General features: G+C 41.0%; 1 protein-coding gene across 3 annotated transcripts in view; it reads right to left on the reverse strand.

Annotated features, from left to right (window-relative positions):
* Positions 1-613: 613 nt before the first annotated feature.
* Positions 614-21681, reverse strand: part of VWDE (von Willebrand factor D and EGF domains) — a 268951-nt gene continuing 247883 nt past the window's right edge. For all 3 annotated transcript variants that reach the window (XM_029588981.1, XM_029588980.1, XM_029588984.1), the window contains one exon: positions 614-3479. In XM_029588981.1, coding sequence (XP_029444841.1) covers positions 3459-3479 — 21 coding nt within the window. In that variant the 3' untranslated portion in view covers positions 614-3458. The remainder of the gene's footprint in view (positions 3480-21681) is intronic.

Consider the following 21681-nt stretch of genomic DNA (forward strand, 5'->3'; position numbering starts at 1 on the left):
GAGGAATAGTGAGAACATCATAAATCCAATTGCAGAATTTGCAATAAAATGTTATTTCTTTGCTTCTTTGTGCAGGCATGCTGCTAAGAATAGCATTTTCAATCCCCTGAAGCAGAATCCATCCTTGAAACACTGATTCAGTGTTGTGTTCAGATTTTCTGACATCTTGAAGATCACATTCATTGTATTTTCTGAAAAAGATAAATGATATTATATTCCTTGGAGATTATTTTACTGCATAGGAGAAAAAAAAATAATGATAGCATATGATCTCAACAACATTTGATCAGACCTATGATAATACATAGACATCCCTTATATAAGGTGTGCAAATTCTGGTATTGGATTTATGATGGCCTACCTATTTCGCAACTGTATATGAGCAAGCCATTATAAGGGGAGGATCGATTTATAGTGTGTATAAATTATTTCCTACTTTCAGGTTCATACTGAAACATTATACTATACATTTCTGCAGAGAGAAAAAAGTGGTCATCACATTTGCATTAACAAGCCTGAAACAGTAAATCTGTCTTCAAACCAAAACACATATATAGTATTACTGTCCATATCATTTTCAAAGAAAAAATAATCACAAAATTAACTATTGTACTTGTAAAAAAATCTCTTTATTGTAAACTTTAAAAAAAAACTGATTCATAACTGTAAATCCTAACCTCATTATTTGGATCACATAACTGTCCTATAACACAAAGAAAAAATAATGAGACAAAAAGTACATAAATATACATTAATAACAAAGAAGATTTCTCTTGTTTTGCCATTATCAAGATATTTGTAGTTATTCTCCCTGAATAAACTATTTTTAACAGTTTCCGTAAACCTCTTCCACCCTCACAATTTTATTAAACTTTTGTCTAGATAATAATCTGTAGTAAGACTTTTATTAGAATGGAAGACTACTGAATAATTTTCGGTTCCTCTATGACCTGTAGGGGTGGGAGCCTTGAAAAATGTTGTGCCTGTTTTGTTTTTGTTCCAGGGGTGAGCCATTTAGGGTCCACGCCAAATTGTTGTTTTTAATTTTGATGCACTGTTTTCTTTTAAAAAAAACATTTAGAAAAAACCAGAGCCCCCCCCCCCCATGACCCCCCCTCCCTCCTGACCTCCCCAGTACTCACCACAAACACTCGGTGGTCTAATGGGGACTGGAAGCATTTTCCTGCTCCCGGGCTGGGGATTGCCCTCATTCAAAATGGCACCAGCTGCCCTTTGCCCTTAAATTGTGACAGGGGCTACCAATGCAATTGGGCAGCCTCTGTCACATGGGAGGGGCAATGGACGGGCCACACCATTTTTTAAATTGGTGCTGGCTGTTCAATGGCGCCAGGGGCATGGGCTGGACATGGCCGTTCTGGGACTTTATCTTAAATATGCGCGTGGCCATATAAATTTGTGTGCACATGCAGGCGCAGCCAGAGTATTTTATAGTACTTGCATATGTAATAAAATGGACTCAACTCTGGACACGAGCTGGCATACGCGCGCACATGTGCACTGGAACACTGTTATTAAAGTTACCGTCATTACCATTATGCACAAAATACCAGTGCCCCTTTCCTAAAAAAAGAAACAGGGTATGGCGAATTAGAAAATGTACCTGCTGAGCATGTACTTTTATTTAATGCAAGGCATCAGTTACTGCACGGTTACAGCATTTCTGCGCAGCAACACGAAATTTGGATTTACAACAACATTTCAGGGATTCTTTTTTGGGTCCCTCGAAATGAGGCAAAATGGACAATTTCATTGTGATTGTCTATTTTGTAAAAAAAAGACTGCCCATCCCTAAGGACCTGTCACAATTCTGCTGCATTAAATTCTTATGCTTCATAGTTTCAATATCTATGAGGTCATAGAAACTGAAGAAACAAGATGTCATGCGGAGAATTCTTGAAAAATGGTGTGCCCTTGCTAAATTTATTCTGGGGTTCTTCATTATACATTATAATGTATAATCCCACAAAATGCTCCTGGATTACCTCCAGTGTTATATAATTAAAAAGACTCATTTCCCTGAGGAATCTTCATAACTGTGCACAGTGGCCTTTCATAGTATGTGCATTGCTGCACATTAGCACATACGTGGAAGGGGGAGGTGGGTATATGCATAGGAAATCACCACTTTGATCAGTTAGGCTGGCCAATTCAGCTGTTTCTAATGAATATGCTCAGCTAGCGTGCAATTAGCATGAATTGACGTCCTAATCTACTACAAATTTCTGAAAAATCAAAAACCCATGTAAAAGGTAAGTGGTCAAGAAAGGCCCTATAGTAAAAAGGCAAAAAAGCCCAAAACAATCCTTGCACAATGAGAACACAATATAATGATTTCAACAGACAATTCTTAAAACCAAATCACTGAAAACATCTGTTCTTGACGTGAATGTTCTTTCTTTCTAAAGGGGATTGCTTTTTGCAATCTTGGGACCTGATTTACTATGCTGTTTCCCCCCCACAGACACAGAACAAGAGAAAAGTCCTAGTAAGTCTGGCCCTTGGTTTGCTGCAGTGTTACAGCTGAAGCACCGCAAAGATATACAGTACTCAGTTAAATTGCTATTGTCCATAGTCTCAGAATCCTTCTAGCTTTGGAAAAGCTTTTCACAAGATGCTTGGATACAAGGGAATTCTGCTATCTTCATATAAGTGCATTTTGGAATAATGAAAAATGACACTATAAGGAGATGCGAGGCAATCATTCAAAGGCACTCAGGAATGTAATGGGCCTGACTTTCAAAAGCATTTGCACGCTTAAAACTGGGTGTTACATGCGTAAATGCACTTTACCCATGTAAGTAGGCTTTTCAAAATTGCTACACTATATGCCATTGAATTGTCAACATGTTTTACATGAGTAAGTACACTTTATGTATGTAAATGGTTTCAGAAGATTGCTATGATAGTATACTACTTTTACAAGCATAACTGCTTTGAAAATTACCTAAAATATGTCTGTCAGAAAACCTAATGAACACAAATAATGCAGTTTGAAATATATTTTGATTCTTCCTGCTTAGAGGGCACTACATATTCAGCAATCAGAGCCAAATTTCTCCTTCAGCCATTCCAATGTGCTATTTTTCAGACCTTTGAAACCCACCAAAAATGACATCTATTATTAAAGTAAATGAAAATATTACTTTTAACAATAGAAGGGGGTCATTTAAAAGAGTACTTAAAATGCATTTCTCTTGGCATCAGAAGATCGATGCTTTGTCAGTACTTGCATCCTCTGGCCCTACAAGGAGCCAGAGGTTATTTTTTTAGGACAGGCAGTACCAATTCAGGATGCAGGCTATAAACTGAACTCTAAAATCATGTTGAATATTTGTAATCCATGCTTCTTTTAAGGTATTTGAACAGTGTGCTTCTTGCATCATCTCCAATGCATTTTGCCATTTCTCTTAGCTCATAGGACATGCTTCTGTTTATGATCAACCACGTTTTCCTTGCACCTAAAAATAAACACAACAAAAGTCCTATTTTATTAAAAAAAAGATGTATACTGGAGTGAGCACATTTAGTAAGTGAAAAACAGAGACCAATCATCGTCTGATGAGTGATTCTATGAGAGTAGTATTCTCTTGCATGATGGAGTATGATAATTTGCATCTGTATTAACAGATGGGGGGAGGCAGAAGGAAAGTTCCCACCGAGGCTGCTCCGATTTCGGAGCGACCTCAGAGGGAACGGAGGAAGGCTGCGCAGCTTGGCGCATGCAAGTTGCACAATTGTGCACCCCCTTACGCACGCCGACCCTGTATTTTATAACATGCGCGTGGCTGCGCGCGCATGTTATAAAATTGGGTGTAGATTTGTTTGCGTCGGGTTGCGCGAACAAATCTATGCCCACGTGCAGGTTTTAAGATCTGTCCCATTAGGTTTTTCCTCAAATCTTATAACCCATCACTAAATTACTGAGATATATTAGAGAGAAATAAACCATAGTAACATAGTAGATGATGACAGATAAGCATCAATTGGTCCATCCAGTCTGCTTGGTGTCATCCTCTGATTATTAACAATTTAGATAGTTGAGTTTATAAATTTTCATACTTAAACCAACAAGAATTCTCTCTCATGGCTTTTACCTATCCTTTAATTCCTTTTCTGACTACTCTACTCTGTAGAGATGTGAATCGTGTCCTCGATCGTCTTAACGATCAATTTCGGCTGGGAGGGGGAGGGAATCGTATTGTTGCCGTTTGGGGGGGTAAAATATCGTGAAAAATCGTGAAAAATCGTGAAAAATCGAAAAAACATAAAATTGCAAAACCGGCACATTAAAACCCCCTAAAACCCACCCCCGACCCTTTAAATTAAATCCCCCACCCTCCCGAACCCCCCCCCAAATGACTTAAATAACCTGCGGGTCCAGTGGAGGTCCGGAACGGCAGCGATCCGGAACGGGCTCCTGCTACTGAATCTTGTTGTCTTCATTTTCCAAAATGGCGCCGAAAAATGGCGGCGGCCATAGACGAACATGATTGGACGGCTGGACTTTTGGCAAGTCTTGTGGGGGTCAGGAGGCCCCCCCCCCAAGCTGGCCAAAAGTTCCTGGAGGTCCAGCGGGGGTCAGGGAGCGATTTCCCGCCGCGAATCGTTTTCGTACGGAAAATGGCGCCGGCCATACGCGTATGACCGGCGCCATTTTCCGTACGGAAAATGGCGCCGGCAGGAGATCGACTGCAGGAGGTCGTTCAGCGAGGGTTCCGGCGCCTCGCTGAACGACCTCCTGCAGTCGATCTCCTGCCGGCGCCATTTTCCGTACGAAAACGATTCGCGGCGGGAAATCGCTCCCTGACCCCCGCTGGACCTCCAGGAACTTTTGGCCAGCTTGGGAGGGGCCTCCTGACCCCCACAAGACTTGCCAAAAGTCCAGCGGGAGTCCGGAAGGACCTCCTGCCGTCCAATCGTGTTCGTCTATGGCCGCCGCCATTTTCGGCGCCATTTTGGAAAATGGCGCCGGCTGAAGACAACAAGATTCAGTAGCAGGAGCCCGTTCCGGACCGCTGCCGTTCCGGACCGCCGCTGGACCCGCAGGTTATTTAAGTCATTTGGGGGGGGGGTTCGGGAGGGTGGGGGATTTAATTTAAAGGGTCGGGGGTGGGTTTTAGGGGGTTTTAGTGTGCCGGCTCACGATTCTAACGATTTATAACGATAAATCATTAGAATCTCTATTGTATTGTGTTCCATAACGGTTTAAGACGATATTAAAATTATCGGACGATAATTTTAATCGTCCTAAAACGATTCACATCCCTACTACTCTGTGTCTGTCCCAAGCATGCTTAAATCCTATTATAGTGCCAGCCTCCACCACCTCTGCTAATAGATTATTTCAGGCCTTGACACTTTCCTCTTTAGTACTTACAAGTTCCTTACTTAATCCAGCACCTAATATCCCTCCCAAGCTTTAGCACCATACTTTGTAATAATCCAAACAGCTTCACAAAACTACTAAGCCTCTTGTCCAAATATCTGGCCATCTCATGCTTACTGATGTTAGGGTTGTAACCATGGCTACTCTTGATTCTTGGAAGCCTGATGCAGTGGTACCATCACTTTCTGCCTATTGGTCCTTGGAAATTTGATTAGACTGAGCAAATTATGAAGACCTCCCTCATTTCTTCTGCCTGTTATCTCCCAACTTACTACTATGCTTAAATTCTATCACAATTTTGATTATTACTATTGTACCTCTGCAGGTAGGCTACCATCCCTCAATAAGAAAAAGCTATATGTGTGTGTGTTTATATCTATCTATCTATATATAGATAGATATAGATATAGATTATATATAGGTATATATAATTTTAGTTTATATATGTCTAAAGATAGATACATAATTAAATAGAAATATAGATATATTGATTAATTCAATCAAATTATTGAAAAACACCTAAATAATAATTATTTTGGTTTTATATTTTCATGAAATATTTTACAGGAATACTGCTTAACACATTTTATGTACAAGGAGTGAAATGAATGCACATGATCCAGTTTCAGCCATGGTCACAAGTTAGTGACAGAACAGTTGATCTTTAGGACTTGAAATAGAAATCTTCAGAATTTGTGATATAGATTAATATGTTTATAATAACACAATGATATATCATTTTTTCCTCTGTAGCTTTACCAAAATGCACTTCATCATTTCTGAACATACCGTGAAAACCCTTATCCACTCTCTCATCACCTCCTGGTTAGAGTATTAAAACTTGCTCCTCACAGGTCTCTCATTGAACCCCATACAATTTATTCAAATCTCAGCTGCAAGATTTATCTTCCTCTAATGTTGCTATGGACATATAGTTCCTCTTTTCTATTCATCACATTGGCTCCTCATCCACTTCTGAAAACATTTTGAGCTTCTCTTACCTTCAAGTGCATTAGCTCTGTAGCTCTCATCTCTTATCTCTCCCTATACCCTATTCATAAACTCCATTCACTGGGCAAGTCATTCTTATCTGTGTGTTTTTCCTCTATCGCCAACTCCTGACTCAGCAATTTCCCCTTGCTGCATCATATGCCTAGAACAGGCTTCCTGAGATATTATGTCATGCTTCCTTTCCGGACATGTTCAATTCCAGCCTAAAAACCCAATCATTCTGAGACTGCTTTTTAATCAAACCCTGCTTCTCCACAATCACAGCCATGTTGATTTTAATCATTTGTCTATAAAAACTAAATTACTAACAACTTGTCTGTGTCTTGACAAGATTGAAAGCTCCATAGAGTAGGGACTGTCTCTTACGTATAACTGTACTGATTTTCCTATTTTTGTCTGAAATGTGCCCTTGATCAATCATCCAGGTTTGGAAACACATATATTCCCATCCTTTGCAGGAATGCCATGAAGATGACCATCTATTTGATGAATACATACAGTGCTCATGTTAAGCCAAAAGGCAGGACATAGGACCATAAGAGTTGCAACCATGCCACATATCTGGGACACTTCCTGTTACTGAGATATGGGAATAGGACTCCTTGAGGTCTGGGGAACATAACCAGTTCCCTTGATTCAAAAGTATCAATATGGTGACTGGAGAAATCATCTTAATGTTTTCCTTCCTCATGAGTATCTTCAAGTGCCTAAGACTGTTTTGAATCTCTCAATTTTCTAGGGAACCAGGAAGTACCTGGAGTAAAATCTCCACTCTCTCTCCTGTGGTGAGGCAGGTTTGAATGGGATTTCAAGGAGATTTCCAAATTCACTAAATCCTGCTGTAGAGAGGGTATGAACTGGGATTACAATTTGGAAGAGCAGTGGAGAACTGACAGGGAGGACAATGTGGAAGGAACTCTAAAAGTTACAGATGTCTACATTTACAGGAAATCAAAAGTTTTTGGGTAACCTCAGTCTTCTCGTACAGGATGATATTCTGGTGCTTGGACCCAAAAACTGGCTATCTTCTCTGGACCTAGTCAAAAACCTAACCCTGGCTTTGACTAGATGGCTGTGTAGGATTTAGAGCTCTTCAGCTTTGAGACCCGTGTCTTGGAGTGAGAAGATCCATGGGAGCATCTTTCTGAGAGAAAAGCTACTTCCTCTGGAATCCATTCTAGAACTTCTCAGGAGTGGAAGCTGAGTCAGAGGTAAAAGAATAGAAGGTCTGGAGGTCAATAGTCTCTCTCACCATCTCTCTAATAGCGTTTCTTCTAAGCATCAAATACCTGCAAGATTGTCTTGAAAAGGCTCTTTTCAATAAGATCCAAAGTTTTTGGTTTATGTCCTGGTGAAAGAGATGCATGTGTGCAAGGCTTCTTAAATCTTTTTAGAGCAGCTATGACCACTATGGCCTGATGATGGAGCTGAAAAAGGTTGAATACTGGAGCTGCCTGGACTCAGTAATTCATATCTGCCTTCCTATTGACAATATATACCATGTATGTGTGCTCCTATATTCTTTTCCTGGTTTTCTTCTGAAGATTTATTGGTACTGTCACTAGCTCCTTACGAACATTGAGGTACTTAAGGAATAATGTTTTAAATCAGGTCCTCAAGAGCCACCTAACCAGTCTGGTTTTCACAATCTCTACAATGAATATGCATTCAATGAAAGCAGTACATGCAACTGTATCTCATGCATATTGATTGTACATATTCTGAAAATCAGAATAGCCAGATCATCCTCAAGGACTGAATTCAGCACCATTGCTACAAGAGACCAACTAAAGATGCCCTGTGATCTACCAAGACCTCTAAATCATTGGTGATAGCACAAGCCACCCTCATATTTTTTTGCAATTTAGTTCAATCCTTTAGTGAATGATTTCCTGCTGATTGCAGACAGAGAGATGAGGTTGGAGAAGGGAACTCTTCAGACCAATCTCAACAGATACACCATAAAAAGAGACTAACAATCCTCTGATTAACAATCCTTAGGGGCCTGAAGAAGAATTGGAGGATTTGCTGACATCACAAGGTCCTTTGCGCCCATTTTTCATGATGGAGTCACTGGGGCGAGAGAGCTCTCCTGACTCTTAATTTCTACACAGCTGCTGACAGGGAAGGTGTGTATTTTGTGGGGGAGACCCAGGCCTCCTCCCATTGGATTACAGAAAGGATTTTGTGGGTTTTGAAGTAGCAGATCCAGGTGAGGGTTGGGAAATAGAGTCACTTTTGTTTTAAAGCAGGGTGAGGGATGGGGAGGGGGAGCTTTGGGTCACTGTCAATTTTTTAAGGCATAGAGGAGATCAGATAGGGTGGAGGGATGGGCATAGGGTGCCACGGTCTTATTTTATTTTGGTGCCCGGAGATCAGGAAGGAGTAGGGGGGTTTGGGTGCCAGGAAGGGAATCAGGAGTGGGTCAGGGTTTGGGCACCAGCTCTTTTTATTTCATTTTCTTGCCAGGAGAGGATCAGGAAGGTAGTGGGGTTTTGGGTGCCAGCTCCCTTAATTTTATTTTAGTGATGGGAAGGAATCAAGAAGGGGTGCTTGGGTGTTGGAGGGAGGGTGACAGGTCCAGTTTTAAGCATGTTTTTGCAGCAGCTAGATTTGGCAGGCCAAGCTGGACAGCTAGCACTGAGAATCAGCACTAGCCACCTAACTTTATCCTCCAAGCTCACCCTGCCACCTAGTGAAACTACTAAGGTAGTTAATTTTAACTTCTAAGTAGGGAAGGATTTTGACTTAGCTGGCTAAATCCCTTTAAATACTGGCCTCACTATGAATAAATCTCAAATCTTCTGAAGAAGCAAAAGGCTAAGAGTACTTATTTCTTTAATACATTTGGTGTGGTTTGAAAGGGGATTCTGGCTGTCCAGCAAAATGACTGTGGACATCAAATGTAACACAATATCATATACAAAACAGAAGTGAACCAGAGATGTTCTGTATTACACCTGTAACACCTGCATACTTGTCCCAAAGAAGATAACTTCACATGCAAAATCCTAAGCGGGCTTCACAATGATTCATGCTAGGCATAAATATATCACTAACAGCTGAAGTGTGGATAAAGAAAGTGAGCCCCTTTTGTACCACAAACTATGTAAATATGTACAGTAAATGCAATTTATTCTGACAATCAAAAAAAGGATACCTAGGAATAAAACTAAAAGATGAATCAACAGAAACAAGGAATAGGCAAGTAAGAATTGTGCACAATGCACAGTAGTTAGTTCAGTTACTTTAATATTCTATAAAGATATGCAGATCTGAGTTAACGATATTCATGATTCCAGCTAGGGCTGTGTAGAGGAAACATTTTCATTTCAGTTTATTCATTCATTTTGCAGGGCCCTTCCAATTGATCCATTAGTTTAAAACAAGCAAAAAAAAACAATGTATTCATTTTGGTTACCATTAAAGTCTACGGGGGGGGGAAGTACCGTAGCTTATTTTAGGCTCTAAAATTGGAGTTTTCTCATCAGGTCTAATAAAACTGGTGGATAGTCATCATCAGGAGTGTGAATACCTGGCAACACATCAAAACTATGTCAAAATGGCACTAAAAGTGGTATGAATATCCTAAGGCACTATAAAGGGGCAAAGGTTTTATCTAAGGCCCTGTCAGAGAAGAAAAGAAGCAGCAAAAGTAGGAATAATACTCCACCACTTTAAAAGAGGGCACCAACGACAGTGGCATAAACTCTCAAAGGCATCACAAGTAGCAAAGTGACATCAACAATCTAACTCACCATGAGGGGGAACAAAGCAGAACATGTGGCAGGAAATCCCCTAAGGCACTGAAAAAGGGACAATGCAGGACAAAGAGTAGCATAAACACACCAAGGCACCATGAGATGTGCAAAGCAGCCTCCCATGGTGGCAAGAACACCTCAAGGTGTAGAGTCTGAGATATGGCAGTAAGGCAGAGTCGCAGAAAGAACCTCACGATTTAAAGTCTGAGTATGGCAGCAATGCTGAATAGCAGAAAGACCCACAAGGTGTAGAATGAGGAGTATAACAGCAAGGCAGAGTGGAATGGCAGATGTCTGTTGAAGCACTTGTCACTTGCCAGATTTAGTATATGAGAATAATCTGTCATCAGTATCACTTTTGAGACATAAAAACTGAAAAGCAGGTTGTTAATACAAACAAAAAACACACTTTGAAATGTGTATATGCCAATGCCAGAACTCTAAGAAATAAGATGGGAGAGTTGGAGTGTATAGCAGTGAATGATGAGATAGACATAATTGGCATCTCAGAGAACTGGTGGAAGGAGGATAACCAATGGGACAGGGCTATATCAGGGTACAAATTATATCGCAATGATAGGGAGGATCAATTTGGTGGGGGTGTGGCACTTTATGTCCGGGAGGGTGTAGAGTCCAACAGGATAGACTAAATGCTCAGTAGAATCTATATGGGTAGAAATCCCATGTGTGTTGGGTAAGAGTTGAAGAATATGATTGATCAGATACACAATATTAGGAAGGAAAAATACCCAGACGCCTCTGCTGTACTGTGGCCTGTCAGAGGTGAATGAACTCTGAGTGCCTTTCTGAGCATGACTTGCAGAATGTCCCTGAGATAGACCTACTGGCACCAACAGGAAGAGGCCTATTCAATGGCAACATTTACTTCATAATACAATGAAGCTAGGTTCGCATGAAACCAGGATGTAAGCTTTTGTCTTACAAATGTATATCTCAACGGACAGAAACCAGGTGAAAAGAAGATCCTTTGAGGTTACAGTTTTAATTAAATCCTGGTGCCAAGAAACGGAATTCAGGCCTAACTCCTATTGAAGCCACAGACTTGCTATTTGTTTACACAACAAAGAAGAACAACAGGATACTAGAAGGAATACAGTGCATCAAAGCTATGGTGATAAAGGAACTTTTATGGTGGAAGGGTGGTTTCAGGGAAGACAAGTAAATAGTATGATTTTTACAAATGAATGGAGGATGTCCTCACAAGCATTTTCTATACATGATAGATTGTCATGACAACAGCATCATGTGTTTTTGTAAATGAGGTTGTGGGCAGTTACATGATTCTGGAAACTTCGGTAGTGCTGTATTTTGATTATATAAGTCAGGGCATGTCATATATTCATTGAGATGCTAGTTATTACAGATAGAGGGCATATAGCATCTCCCAGGAACACTTGTCTTTGACTCTTCTTTAAAAAGCCAAAATAAACTAAATTTTAAACCTCTTGCTGAGTTGAAGTGTTCTTGTTGCCCTGGCCCTGAGTCCAGAAATTATGGACAGAGTATAGTGATAGGAGTATACTACCATCCACCTGGACAAAATGGTCAGACAGATGATGAAATGCTAAGAGAAATCAGGGAAGCTAACCAATTTGGCAGTGCAATAATAATGGGAGATTTCAATTACCCCACTATTGACTGGGTAAATGTAACATCAGCACTTGCTAGAGACATAAAGTTCCTGGATGTAATAAACGACTGCTTCATGGAGCAATTGGTTCAGGAACCAACAAGAGAGGGAGCTATTTTAGATTTAATTCTTAGTGGAACACAGGATTTTGTAGGACAGGTAATGGTGGTGGGGTCACTTGGCAACAGTGATCATAACATGATCAAATTTAAACTAATAACTGGAAGGGGGACAATAAGTAAATCTGCAGCTCTAACACTAAACTTTCAAAAGGGAAACTTTGATAAAAAGAGGAAATAGTTAGAAAAAAAACTGAAAAGTGCAGCTGCAAAGGTTAAAAGTATTCAACAGGCATGGACATTGTTTAAAAATAAAATCCTAGAGGTGCAGTACATATGTATTCCACACATTAAGAAAGGTGGAAGGAAGGCAAAACGATTACCATCATGTTTAAAGGTGAGGTGAAAGAGGCTATTTTAGCCAAATAAACATCCTTCAAACATTGGAAGAAGGATCCATCGGAAGAAAATAGGATAAAGCATAAGCATTGTCAAGTTAAGTGTAAAACATTGATAGGACAGGCAAAGAGAGAATCTGAATTGAAGTTGGCCACAGAGGCAAAAACTCATAATAAAAACTTTTTTAAATATAGCCGAAACAAGAAACCTGTGAGGGAGTCGGTTGGACCATCAGATGACAGAGGGGTTAAAGGGGCTATTAGGGAAGATAAGGCCATTGTAGAAAGACTAAATGAATTCTTTGCTTCCGTGTTTACTAATGAGGATTTTGGGGAGATACCAGTTCTGGAGATGGTTTTCAGGGGTGAGAAATCAGACGAACTGAACGAAATCACTGTGAACCTGGAAGATGTAGTAGGCCAGATTGACAAACTAAAGAGTAGCAAATCACCTGGACCGGATGGTATGCATCCTAGGGTAATGAAGGAACTAAAAAAAGAAATTTCTGATCTATTAGTTAAAATTTGTAACCTATCATTAAAATCCTCCATTGTACCTGAAAACTAGAGGGTGGCCAATGTAATCCCACTATTTAAAAAAGGCTCCAGGGGCGATCCGGGTAACTATAGACCAGTGAGCCTGACTTCCATGCCGGGAAAAATAGTGGAAACTATTCTCAAGATCAAAATCGTAGAGCATATAAAAAGACATGATTTCATGGAACACAGACAACATGGATTTACCCAAGGGAAGTCTTGCCTAACAAATCTGATTCATTTTTTTGAAGGGGTTAATAAACATGTGGATAAAGGTGAACCAGTAGATGTAGTGTATTTGGATTTTCAGAAGGCGTTTGACAAAGTCCCTCATGAGAGGCTTCTAAGAAAACTAAAAAGTCATGGGATAGGAGGCGATGTCCTTTCGTGGATTACAAACTGGTTGAAAGACAGGAAACAGAGCGTAGGATTAAATGGTCAATTTTCTCAGTGGAAAAGGGTAAACAGTGGAGTGCCTCAGGGATCTGTACTTGGACCAGTGCTTTTCAATATATATATATATATATATATAAATGTTCTGGAAAGGAATATGATGAGTGCAGATGATACAAAATTATTCAGAGTAGTTAAATCACAAGTGGATTGTGATACATTACTGGAAGATCTTGCAAGACTGGAAGATTAGGCAGCCAAATGGCAGATGAAATTTAATGTGGACAAGTGCAAGATGTTGCATATAGGGAAAAATAACCCTTGCTGTAGTTACACGATGTTAGGTTTCATATTAGGAGCTACCACCCAGGAAAAAGATCTAGGCATCATAGTGGATAATACTTTAAAATCATCAACTCAATGTGCTGCAGCAGTCGAAAAGCAAACAAAATGCTAGGAATTATTAGGAAGGGAATGGTTAATAAAACAGAAAATGTCATAATGCCTCTATATCGCTCAATGGTGAGACCGCACCTGGAATACTGTGTACAATTCTGGTTGTCTCATCTCAAAAAAGATGGAGAAGGTACAAAGAAAGCCAACCAAAATAATAAAAGGGATGGATCAGCTCCCCTATGAGGAAAGGCTGAAGAGGTTAGGGCTGTTCAGCTTAGAGAAGAGACAGCTGAGGGGGGATATGATAGAGGTCTTTAAGATCCTGAGAGGTCTTGAACGAGATGTGAATCAGTTATTTACACTTTCGAATAATAGGAGGACTAGGGGTCATTCCATGAAGTTAGCAAGTAGCACATTTAAGACTAATCGGAGAAAATTCTTTTTAACTCAACATACAATAAAGCTCTGGAATTTGTTGACAGAGGATGTGGTTAGTGCATTTAGTGTAGCTGGGTTCAAAAACGGTTTGGATAAATTCTTGGAGGAGAAGTCCATTAATGGCTATTAATCAAATTTACTTAGGGAATAGCCACTGCTATTAATTGCATCAGTAGCATGGGATCTTCTTAGTGTTTGGGTAATTGCCAGGTTCTTGTGGCCTGGTTTGGCCTCTGTTGGAAACAGGATGCTGGGCTTGATGGATCCTTGGTCTGACCCAGCATGGCAATTTCTTATGTTCTTATGTTTACATTCCCAACTTGAAATTGATCTTGCTGCTAGGTAGATTTTTTTTTTTTTTTTTTAATTTGGTTCCTGATTGAAAGTTTTGTCACAATCAGAAGATGTAACTGGTCAATCATCAGTGAGACTTTCCTCTATTTTCTGAGGTTTGTTTTATTATGAAAGCTTTCCCCACATTCTGTGGCTGAACAGAGTCTCTTCCTTTTGTTGATTTTCTGGTGTTGCATTAGTTCTCTCTTTCTACTGAAACTTTTATCACATTAAGAACATGGAAAAGGTCTCTCCTATGCATATTTTCTCTTGTGCCTGCATTTCTTCCTTCTGACTGAAGGTTTATGGGATAACACATGCCAGTAAACCAACAAAGAAACAAGGTGAAAGAGCTAGGCTGGGATTGTAAAAGGGTACAACAAAGTGACGTACCAGAAAAGAGGTGGGGTGGGAGAAGAAACCTTTACTTTTTTATTTTTTTCAAACTTTATTTCTGGGTGAAAACACACCAGTATACCAACAAACAAAGAAACAGAGTAGGAAAACTAGGCTGAGATATAAACAGCAATGAACAGAGAGGCACCAAATCTCTCATGCTAGTACATAAAAAGCATGGCAGGTAGATTGTGCAGTAGTAGCAAGACCCAAAAGGTGGCACATCTAGAGTATGGCAGGTAGGCATGTCTCAGCAAGACTCCTAAGATGGTACACCAGAGTTCAAGTCCCACTGATGCTCCTTGTGACCTTGGGCAAGTAACCAGTTTTAAAGATGGCGCCAGCCATCCAGTGCTCCCTCCATGTGACAGGGGCCGGCCAATGGCATGGATACCCTGTCACATGGTAAGGGCAAAGGGCCATCGGCACCATTTTGATTAGTGGCAGCCGACGGCCCGGGAGTGGGAGATCACTCCCGGGACCCCCACTGGACCACCAGGTACCTGTAAAAAGTTTTTGGGGGGGTCGGGAGAGTGAGGGAAGCTAAGGGATTAGTTTTAAAGGGTCGGGATCGGTTTAGGGGTTATTTGTGTATGCCGTTTTTCCTGCCCTCCCCCAAAATGATAAAAGAACCCCCACAAACAATTTCGTGGGGTTTTCCTATCGTTTTGGGGGAGCCCCCGATTTCTGACGATTTTGAAAATATCTTACGATATTTTCATTCGTCCGAAGCCCGATTCACATTCCTACTCTTTCCTGTGCTACATTACCACTGTGCCTCAACCTCTTGTGCTCCTGTTCAGATATCCTAGCTACCAGCATCTCCTTCAAGAATGTGATATGCTGGCAGTCCCTCACATTGCAGGTGCTGTAATGTATATCTCCTGCTGGAGGTTTTATAGCAGAGCTCTGCAAAGAGCTCTGGGGCAGTCTTAGGTGGCAGTTTGAGAGGATGATTGGAGATTTCTTTGAGTTTCTTTTTTGGCCTACCTGGGGCCTTAGAATCCATCTGAGATCTTCCAGTGAGGTTAGGGCTCCGCTGCTGTTCTCTCCACTTGAGCTGCAGAGTGGTTGTCCAGGGACTAATTTGGATTTTTGGACTTTTGCCTGGTATGAAGCCTTGCTGAACACCTGTGCCTTTCCAGGATGCAGGGACTGGGTAACCCTGTGATATGGATGCCAGGGATAGGCAAGACCTGCCTCTGAAGTGGCAGTGATCTGTTGCAAGTTATCTCTGGTGTTAATTTACTTTTGGGGAACCAAAGAAGTTAGGTTTGAAGACCTGGGAAGAAGCATTTTTTCTGCCCCTCTTCCTACCCATCTGTGGGCTTGTGAGATCTGCAGTTCCATCCAGGATCCCTTCCATCAGGGATCCTCATCAAGACAAAGGGCATCTAACTGTGAATAAGAACTCATCTATAATTGGTCACCCAAGTCTTCATAAATCCCTGGGGAGAAAGAGGAAAAATCACGCTCTGGGCAGAGACAGTTTTTGCCATCTGGGAAGAGTTTTCCTGTCAACTAAAGGGGGCCCTGACCAAAGGGGGCTCACCACTTAGCCTAAGCCAGGAGGGTGGTTGCATTCCTGGCCTTAAGAAAAGACTCTTGCACAAATAGAGGTCAAAATTTTTTACTAAAGAACCAGAAAGACTGTCATTCATATTTATTGTGCCATCAATCCATCACTGTCTACAGTAAAGTTATTATTTGGATGATAATCCAGTGGTCCCTGCATCTTCTTTGGTCACACATAGCACAGAGTATCAAAATTCACCTCACCCAGGGAATTCAAAGGAGGAAGTCAGTCACCCTGCACAGGGACTTGAAAAGACTTTCTTCCCTCAGATGAAATGATCCACACCTTGGGAGTTAAGAGAAGAGGATGAGCTAGCCAGGGTTCCTACCCCAAATAATTTCCAAATTCTTTTATGGCCTCACCTGTGCAGGACAGACACACTGGGCTGGGGTTTCATATGTTTTGTTTTAAGTGAGAGGTTTCAGTCTGTCTTAGACCTGCTGATGCAAGAAGTTCGGAAACTGGAACAAGACTGCTTCCATTCCCTCTTACTCATGGAAACCTAACTTTTCCTCCAGAATATTTACTAAAAGGATGACCCCACTCAGGATGAAGCTTCTGGAACTCAGATCCTCTGTGGCATCCTTGAAGGGCTTCAGGATTTGTACTAGCTCCTAATTACTGCCCAATCATGATGCCCCAGGGGGCAATGTACACCTATCTCTGTTTCTAGAAATAGATCATGAAGGGATGTCTGCTGCTCCACTAACCTCTTTAGCATAATAAAGGTGGAATTCCAGCAAATGCCAACATCTTGAATCAGAGGCTTATGATGCATCCCTAATTCTTCTTGTTTCTCAAGGAGAAGCTGCCCTGCTTTCACACTACTATAGACATGCCATGCTATCACTGACAGGTACAGCAATTGTGCAAAGCAACATACTCACTGAAATCCCCCCTCTTCTATTGCCTTTACCATATTTGCACTTGAGTCTGTAACACAGAAACCTGCCTGAAAACTCCTGCCTCGCTGCCAACACTCCAGCATCTTTCATATGGAAAGGAAAGAGTACCTAGCATTTGTGCTGGTCAAGATATTGCTGGAGAAATGTATGCTACTCCCCTCTGCCTTAGTCAGCTGTGCCTGCATGCAACCATGGCACTGGTTGTACAGGATGGGGATGACCTTCTTATTAAATGTAATTCTGGAAAGCACTTGTAATTGTGTGATAACACATGTAGCAGATGTTCTTCAGTATCTGCAGGGAATGGTCATCAAGGGCAATCATTTCCCTGATGTTCCTCATTACTATTTTATATGCTGCCTGACTCTTGTCCCAGGACAGTGTGATGGAACACCACCCCATTTCTTCTATGGTGAATTGACATTTTAGATGCAGGGCTGGGAATAGTTGACCTGCCACCTGACTACTGGAAGGGGCCATAGGATTAGCTTGAAGAAAAGAAATCACCATTTCAACTCCTTTCCACTAGCTTTTACTTACAGTGGCAGAAGAGGACCCCATGTTAGAATTGTTTCCTCCCCTGATACCAATTATAGGGGGTGCTGTTTCTGCAGATAATGCAGAATATAGCATTGTCAATTGTTCCACATGCTTTCTTTGAGAATATCTTTCTTATAGTGAATTCACTGAGCAAAACACAACTTCTCCCTCACTGTAAAGTACCTCCAGATCATGGATTTTTTCTGCAATCCCTTGTACACAGCCTTGAAGGCTGATGCTAGCACTGGAATTGTGTTAGAGAGAGGACCCTGAGGAAAAAAGCCATGGAAATTGCTCATGCTCTCTACTTGTACTGCTTCCTCTTCATGAGAGTTGATCTCAACATCATCAGTATCATTTATGTTTCCTATTAGTGAATTGGAGGCTAAGACACTACTGAGTAAACTTCCAAAATTCTCTTAGCTCTTCAGTATCTTCTGAGTCAGAGAATCTCAGACAAGATTCTTCCTCTGAATCAGTCAGTGCAAATGCTACTTTCACTGCCTCAGAAGTAGGAACTAAAAAGGATCACACTGCTAGTTTTGAGTATTACACTTTTGCTATCCTTGCCCTGCTAATGCCAATTTTGGATGACTTTCCTATCTTTTCTCTTTGCTCCAAAACAAGATGAGGAAGAACAGGTATCTGTGGCACATTCCATATTTCAGTTCCATCTGTGTTGAGCTGCCTTGCTTTCCTCCCATTCTGGATCTTTAAAAGTTCAATTCAGTTGCTGGACTACCCTTTTTATTGTTGACACTACCAATGTTGCCAACCCTGCCAAGATCCCCTCCTCTCTTTTTTCCTGACATAATAGAATTTGCTAAAGAACACTGCCTACTGGGGGTTTGGATATTACTAATGAATTTATTGATATTGTAACTCTACCCCCACTCACAGTACCACTCATTGTATGGAGAAATGTGTCATGCACACACACACACACACACACACACACATATGCAGTGTATATGTCTTGTACTGTACACAGTAATGCTGACTGACTCTACAAATAAAAAAAAACTATCATGCACTAACAGACAAAAAAGACTGATGGCCCAGCAAGAGTCTGCTCTTCAGTATCTGAGTATGCTGTGTTCATCTCACTGTCCAGAGACAAAATGCATTACTAGTACTGCTGCAACTGTAATCTCCTACCCTGACCCTTCCCTAGTGAAGAGAAAAATCAAAATCATCCGCATTGCATTGTCTTTCTTTTTGACACAGTGAGTGAGACCACTGCAGTACACAGAAGAAGAGCCAAAACCAAACATTAAGCTTTTGTTAAGCTCTTAGAGAACATTTCCTAGCACGCCCTTCTCTGAGAAGAGCTAGAGAAGAAATACAGACTGTTTCTTGCACATGCTTGTTTCAGGGAATCACAAATGAAACAAATAAGGGCACATTTGTTATGTTTTACCCCTTCATTTCAAGTGAATGCATATGCCTAACTGGAAAATTTACTAATGACCCAAAATACCATGGATTTTGTTTTTTTGAGTCTCCCTTCTCCCTTCAAAGATACAGAATGGGATAAAATCCTTAGTAAATCAGGTCCTATTTTGCTCTTTGCTAATGAACAATTACAAGTGAAGTGGAAATGTAAATGCTATACTTTTTCAAAATGTTTTGAAGACATACTATTTATTTATTACACTCACTTCTAGCCTGCTGGCTCTAAAATACTTTCTCCCAGTAAGTAATAATATAATACAAACAAAACTATAATATATCATAGACAAACCAAGACAATACCACAACATATAAAGGACTCAATCCATTAAAAACAGTAAAGTATACAATCAATTTTAATTCAATCATAAACAGAAATGACATAATCTAGTCTAAAATCAAGCTATCTAATGAAAGAACTTATGAAAGAAAAAAATACACTTTTGCTTTTTTTTTTTTATATATTAAGACAGGTAGTCAGTTTCTAGACAAAGGTCTAGAGGAGTGCATACCACAGTGGAAAAGGATCTGGCAGGGAGGGGTTTCAGACAGCTGGATGTCTCTCATATTTGGAACACAAAGAGTCTTTTTCCTCACAGAGCACAGTGATCAGGAAGGGACTTACTCTATTTCCTTAAAACTTACCCTGAGGTAATCAAGGCCAACACCATGAATAGCTATAGAATCCCAAGTAATGACTTTGAACTTGAATCTCCACAAAATGGACAGACAGTGGAGTTTGCATAATCTGGGGATAATATGATCTCGGTTGTTACATCCCACGCTGATGCAAGCCGCTGCATTTTGAATAAGTCAGAGGGCTCAAATTAAGGATCCTGGGAACCCGAGAGAGATAGAATTACAAGAATCTACTTCTGTCAGCAGCAGCGACTGAACAATCTTTCTTCAGTCCACAGATGACAGAAGGGGCTTCATTTGTCCAGCTAATTTCAAGTTGAAAAAAAAGCAGTCCAGGCTAATGAACTAATGTCAGCTTTCACAGTTTAAGATCAAAAAGAATTTCCAGACTGAAAACTTCCATGTGAATGGGGAGCAGCATCTCATCCACTCGCAGCTGTATAGATGAATCAGATGCAGGGAAACGACTGATACATAGATCTTCAGCCTTTCTGAGATGTAGGACCAAATGATTGTTCCCCCATCAAAGTGCTTATTGCTTTTAAACAGTTTACAACTGTCACCAGGGCTTTCATTTTATTGGGTTTCATAGGAAGGAAAAGCTGAAAATCATCTGGGTAAATTCTGTACTCCACTCCAAAGATAGCAAGCAATTTCCCTATGGGAGGAAGGACATGTTAAACAACACAAGGGACATGGCTATGTCCTGTGGTACCTCTTCACTATATCAGGGGTTGGTGATGTTTTGGGCAATACAATTTGAATACTGCATTGGGCGCACAGGAGATGGGGCTGCATGTGCATGGGCACTTTATATCAGTGCACATTTTTTGTGCATGTTTTATTGATCTTCTAGTCTCTTCACTAAGGTGTTACCCTCCCCCCCTCCAGTACAGGTTTCCCTAATTATATTCAGAGATCTTTCCTCTAGACAGTCCCAGCCATCTATCTACAAAGTTTCAGGCTCTCCTGACTCTAACACAATTACACAACAGTTCCTATCTGAAAATAAACTAATAATAAACTAGTTACTTACATCAGCTCATTCACATTACATGTCTGTTCGTTTTAGCTGTTCAGGTGCTTCTATGCCCTAGTGAAATTATCTGATATCAACATTCCCCCCCCCCCCCCCCCAATTGGCTGTGTCTCCTGTTCCTTGCCTGAATACATGCAAAGGCATAGAAGCTAGCAGCTCTGCTCTGTACCTGCAGGTAGGTGCAAACAGAGTGAGTGCATCAAACCCTGCAGTTGAAGGAGCCCCACACACAGGTCTAAAGATAGCTCTCCTGCATAGGCTCTTGGTGGGAGGAGGAAGCCGGGTCAGGTGAAGAGACCTCACCTCCTACCTACATCCCAAAGCAGAGAGGCTGCTAAGGTTGGTCCTTGACAGAGCTGTTAAGAAAGCATGGCAGCAGCAGGAGCAGGTGATCAGTGATCATGGGGCCTATGAGTCAGCATATGCTCATGGACTCCTGGCAGCCCTGCCTCTCTCATATGTGAGGGTTTCATTCTGGAAACTGAGTCACTTGCAGGGATTGTGAATGTGTGTAGGGGTCACAGGCTCTGTGCTTGATCACAACTTTTTCTGCTGCTGCCCTGCTGTCCTACTGGTTGGGATTGGGGCCAACCCAGCAGTTTCCCTGCGCAAGAGATAAGATGGGACATGGTGTGAGAACCCATGCAGGGGGGAGTAAAGGGAAATGGGAAGGAGAAGGAAGAAATGGAACAGTTTCAAGAGGGAAGTTAATAGAAACCTGTGCAAGGTGTGGAAGCCCAGATGTTGGGG

This window comes from Rhinatrema bivittatum, chromosome 2 (genome assembly GCF_901001135.1).
Source record: "Rhinatrema bivittatum chromosome 2, aRhiBiv1.1, whole genome shotgun sequence".
Lineage (NCBI taxonomy): Eukaryota > Metazoa > Chordata > Amphibia > Gymnophiona > Rhinatrematidae > Rhinatrema > Rhinatrema bivittatum.